Source organism: Gastrolobium bilobum, unplaced genomic scaffold (assembly GCF_033153095.1).
Source record: "Gastrolobium bilobum isolate Gb01-03AN ecotype WA unplaced genomic scaffold, APGP_CSIRO_Gbil_v1 utg11799, whole genome shotgun sequence".
Classification (NCBI taxonomy): domain Eukaryota; kingdom Viridiplantae; phylum Streptophyta; class Magnoliopsida; order Fabales; family Fabaceae; genus Gastrolobium; species Gastrolobium bilobum.
Genome location: NW_026895132.1, coordinates 13,009 through 18,496, shown reverse-complemented (window position 1 = coordinate 18,496; position 5,488 = coordinate 13,009). Strand labels below are relative to the sequence as shown.

The window sequence follows — 5,488 nt, the reverse complement described above, 5'->3', positions numbered from 1 at the left end:
TACAATTTTAGTAAATATTGGACTCAGCCCAGTCTTCTGGTAGGGTCCAGAACCCAATTCCCTTCCTTTTCTTGTCAACGAATCGAATCTTGTTGCCACGAGGAAGGGGAAGTGGATTTGAACATTCACTTATTTAGATTAGTGTTTTGAAAGGGGAATTGGTCCTTTTTAAGTGGGTGACACAATATATACATAGTTCTACATTGATGTATTGCTTTAATTATTGTATCATTTAGGAATTAGCAGATAATGCATGCAACTATCAATGTCCTCAGAAATTGATTACGGATGTTCGTGCAGTGAGCTAAATTGCTCGTTACGCTGCCCAATTCTAATTGTAGATTTTCATTTTTTTTTTTTTTTTTTGAAAATATTCCATCGGTTCATGGCTTCGCGATTAGTCCGATTCGGGGCGGGTCCAGGATTAAGGCTTTAAACCCCTCCCAAAGGTGGTACTGGGGAGATTCGAACACATGCCCTCACCCCCACCTGCTCAGCTCCCATGCGCCAACTGAGCTACCACCATTTGGTTATATTTTCATTTTCTAATACACAGGTAATATGCTTTTTAGGCTGTTAAGACTGCTGGGATCACCTCAATGGATGTCAGAGGGAAGGATTCAGTTTTAGTCGTTACTAAGCAAAAGGGGTTCTGGACACTATAAGTTGGTTTTCTTAAATCTTTCGAGTATTAAGGTGGATGCTTATTGAGATATTCTCTGCAGGACATATTATTGGATCAGATAAGTGTTGGACATCTCATTTCCATCACAAAGTACATGACAAGTTGATGTTCCATATCTCTTGTGCATTATTTGTTAATTGTCCTTTTTTGAAGTAACTTCCGAGTAGTGCATATAAAAAAGATATTAAATCAAAGTCACAACATTTTTATTTCATTATATTACATTCAAAGATACATCACTTGACTGGCCTTAGGTACCGGTTTACATAAAGATATTGGAAATCAACACATACAACACAAATTGAAAACAGAAAACAAATTACATAGAATAGGATAGCAGTAAGCTTACCCCGCCAACTAGAGTCATCATTTGTATGCGAAGTATGAACCATACCCAACAAAAGATACGCACTCATATATAGTTCTAGATGACACAAGGATGGTCGGACTCACTCACGGTGGTGAGATTGGGAATCCAAGCAATGGCCTTATTGCCAACGAAATGACAAACAGGAACAGTTCCAGGCATTACTTTGAGAACTTCATAAAGCACATCGGGATTCATACCTCTTGTATCATGGTGGCAAATTGTTAGTGCCTTGGCTTTAGTCCCATCAGAGGCCACCAACGGAACCATGTAACTTGTTGTTGCATTCACTTCATGGCAATAAAAGACAACATTTTCGAAATTTAGTCTATGACACATCACTGCCTTTTCTCCAATTTTCTTCACTTCCTCCACAATATATTGGTCTTGATTTTGGGCAAATGAACTCGAAACCATCTTAATATTCTTCCCAAGCTTTGAAATGGCGAAATCCATCATTGATTCCAGTGATGTTGCACAATATTTGTCTTCTCCTATAGCTGATGGTTTCCCACAAAAATGATGAATACTATTATGTCCTTGTGTTTGACTTGCTTTTTCACCCCATTTCCTTGACCCAAAAGGTCGACGACTTGCTTTTTCTTCCCATGTCCTTGCTCCGAAGGGTTGACTTTCTTTTTCTCTCCATGTCCTTGCTCCAAAGGGTTGACTTTCTATTTCTCCCCATGTCCTTGCTCCAAAGGGTTGATCACTTGCTTTTTCTCTCCATGTCCTTGCTCCAAAGGGTTGATCACTTTCTGTTTCTCTCCATGTCCTTGCTCCAAAGGGTTGATCACTTTCTGTTTCTCCCCATGTCCTTGCTCCAAAGGGTTGATCACTTGCTTTTTCTCTCCATGTCCTTGCTCCAAAGGGTTGATCACTTTCTGTTTCTCCCCATGTCCTTGCTCCAAAGGGTTGATCACTTGCTTTTTCTCCCCATGTCCTTGCTCCAAAGGGTTGATCACTTGCTTTTTCTCCCCATGTCCTTGCTCCAAAGGGTTGACTTGCTTTATCATCCCATGTCCTTGCTACTCCAGAAGGCTGATTATCAGAAGGCTTGTCGAAACCCAAACTAATTTTCTTGCCGGGATGAAGGTCATGTTCAAAAAAGACAGTCCAGTACTGCTTCTGTTCTTCGGCTTTGATGGGCAGATTGTTTCCGCTGTCTGCACCATTATAGATCAAAAACGATTAATTCCAAATCATAATTATCTTATTGTTTACTAGATTAATTACATGATATAAATATATAATACGTTGGTATGTGCAAGAGCAAACTATATAAAATGTACATTTTATGATTGAAGTTTTTGTTCAATTCAATTTTATAATATGTCTTAAATTTAAAATTTTATATTTTATAGCTTTCTCAATTTTCAGAAGAATGCAATTTTGAATCCCTTCACAATCTTAAAAAGCCGGAATTGTCCGTACACACACATATGTGCACATGTATCCATGCATATATACATAATATATATATAGAATAAACATTTCTACAGTCACTATAGATAAGGTTATCTACACCTAGGGGTGAAACTGGGCCAGGCCGGCCTACAGGGGCTTACGGCTCGGCCTACGTCAGGTCAGACTTGACCTAGTATATTTCGTAAAACAGGCCCGACTTAGGCTTTGAAAAAACTTGTTTAATAAAAAGGTTGTAGGCCTACTTTGACAAGGCCTGGCTATAAGCCTACAGGCCGGCCTATATTGTACTATTTATTTTAAAAAAATAAAATATAATAAATATGACTTGAAGAAAAAACAAAAGATATAAATTTAATCAATTGCAATTATTTATAACTTAATTATATTCGATTATATTTTAATAGAAATTTGACTTTATTTCTTACGTAGGAAGAATCAACATCTTAGTATATTAGATTATGTATATTAATATAATAAAAGGTTTTTGGGAGAGGTTATACTTACTACAAGCATTATGATGTGTTTGTTGGATTCATGTAGTTATTTTAATTTACATATATAGTATGGATTTGTTTGTTGGATCTGATGAAATATTTGTTATTTAGTTTGAGCATTTTGCTTTTGAGAGTGACTTAAATGTAGATTGTATGAGTTTTGTTGTGATTTACGATTCTGTTTGGACATTGAAATTATGATTTTTGGTTTAGCAACATAATTTGAGTATTGTGTAAAGTTTATTCATGGTTCTATTTGGAAGTTAAAAATTAACAAGCTAACGAGCTGGGCCGGGCCATTTGTTTTTTTATAAACGGGCAAAAGCAGGCTAACAGTTAGACTCATACTAGGCTTGGGCCAGGCCAAGTTAAAATTTTTTGACGCAGGCTTGGGCTTTTCGAGACAAAGCTTGGCCCAGCCCAGCCCACTTTCACCCCTACCTACACCTATCCAAAAACTACGTCGTTTTGATTAATGAAGGGTGTTTATGTAATTTTAGGTGATCTAATGAAGGATGTTTCAGTAAAATGCATATGATAAAAAAATAAACAAAATTATGAAAACACTCTTCATTAATTCACTTAAAATTACATAAACACTCTTCATTAATTAAAACGACGTAGTTTTTGGGTAGCTTTAGATAACCTTATCTTAAGTGACTGTAGAAATATTTTTTCCTATATATATATATATATATATATATATAGTTTTATTTAAATAATTAGAGCATCAAAGTTTACTATCTGAAATTAATTAACCAAATAGGCTAAGCTAGGCTTGTAAAAGTGTTGAATTAATCAAAAGAAGCACAAAATAATTCATATTAATTACTAACAAGGCTGCAGAAGATCCCAGAGAGCCTTGGGCATGGGAGTGTTTGGCCTAACGGATTGCCAGTAATTTTCTGCGGATTGCGATGCATCGGTTACCACGACGGTCAGCTGCGAAAAAAATGTTCAAATTAAATGAAATATAACACATTTTAATATTTTTCACATACATTCTTGGTGTAACTTCGAGTAATCTGAAATGGAATTGTTTATTCTTGTGCAAACATATAAAAGATTTATGTTGATTTCAAATGAAAACCAGACATTAATTCTTGGACACGGAATGGAGGCAAAAACAATGGAAATCGATGTCTTCCAAAGCACAAAAAATGATGTAACAAGTTAAGGCAATCTCATGTGATCGAGCAAAGCAGAAAATAGCTTACACAAAATAGAGCTAAAACGGATAGATGAGCAAACTCCATTTAAGCAATGAAGTGGATATTGTAGAAACTGTGTGTGAACATTCGTTCCAAGGTGCCTGATATATATAGTGAGTTCAATGGCCCTAATCAAAATGCAGACTAAGTCTAACTTGTTAAAAAAACAATTGGGTCTAGGCATGTTGAGAAGTTAGTTTATGAGTAATGCTTTATGTTTAAATTTTTTTTCAAATTTTTTTCCATAAAACAACGTTGCTTAAATATAATAATATAAATTACTTTTTGGACATATAATTAATTGAGGAGGGATATTCTAACTACCAAAATTTTTTACTACCAACTTACTACCTATTTAATCACCATTAGATTAATATTTTCTCTCTCTTCAAAAACTTTTTAACATTTTCTCTCTTTGATTCAATGGTGATGTGATGAGTAGTAAGATAGTAGTGAGAGTTTTTAGTAGTTAGAATATCCTCACTCTAATTATTAATAGGGCGCTATGTAAATATTAATAAAATAACTAATATAATACATTAAATTTTTGAAACAAAATTATTTTACGCCAAGTATGTTCTCAATTTTCGTCATTAATTTATTTATAGCTAACAATTTTATTTTATTATTAATATGAGTTATTGGATATAAGTGAAGGGTAATAATTTTCTAATGCAGTAGGAGATAATTATTATCTCCGACTGACTCATTTGTATAGTTAGGGTCCACTTTCAAGGAAAGAGAGATAGAAAGTAGAATGAGACTCATCTTGAATTTATGTGTGTAGGAAATAGATTTTTTTCTTATGTAACATAAGAATAATAAATCCCATAAGTGAATCATCATCTAAATATAAGTGTAATATTTTTTTTTATTCTTACAAAAGTGTATATCAATCATGCCCCAAATATTTTATTAATAAACGTGAAAATCAATTAAACACTAATATATTTCAATATTAAAAAAAAAATCATAGCGTATTATAAGAGGCTTACGTCATAATATAATTCAATAAAAAAATTATTGTCTAAAAGGTTGCAGCTGCTTCTTATTAATTATACATTATAATATAATTCAAGAAAAGTTATCTCTAAAAAGGCAGGTGGGCGGCTCCTATAGGCAGGTGGAGCAAAATAACATTAAAAGGTAATAAGACTATGCAATTGGGAGGGTACAAGAATACAAAAGATGCTCTCTAACTGCTGAATTATTTGTTGGTTTTAGCCTAATATCCACGTATATATGTGTATATCCATATTCAGCTATGATTGATGACATAGTGAAGACTTTGAGTATCCTTTGC

General features: G+C 34.0%; 1 protein-coding gene across 1 annotated transcript; it reads right to left on the bottom strand.

The window, feature by feature from the left end:
• Positions 1–1,109: 1,109 nt before the first annotated feature.
• On the bottom strand, positions 1,110–4,230 carry LOC133287670 (embryonic abundant protein VF30.1-like). The gene is made up of 4 exons (XM_061485358.1): positions 4,192–4,230; positions 3,811–3,916; positions 2,018–2,218; positions 1,110–1,591 (listed from the first exon to the last, which is right to left on the bottom strand). Exons 1-4 carry the CDS (start codon positions 4,228–4,230, stop codon positions 1,110–1,112), a joined length of 828 nt encoding a protein of 275 aa, XP_061341342.1.
• Positions 4,231–5,488: the final 1,258 nt, after the last annotated feature.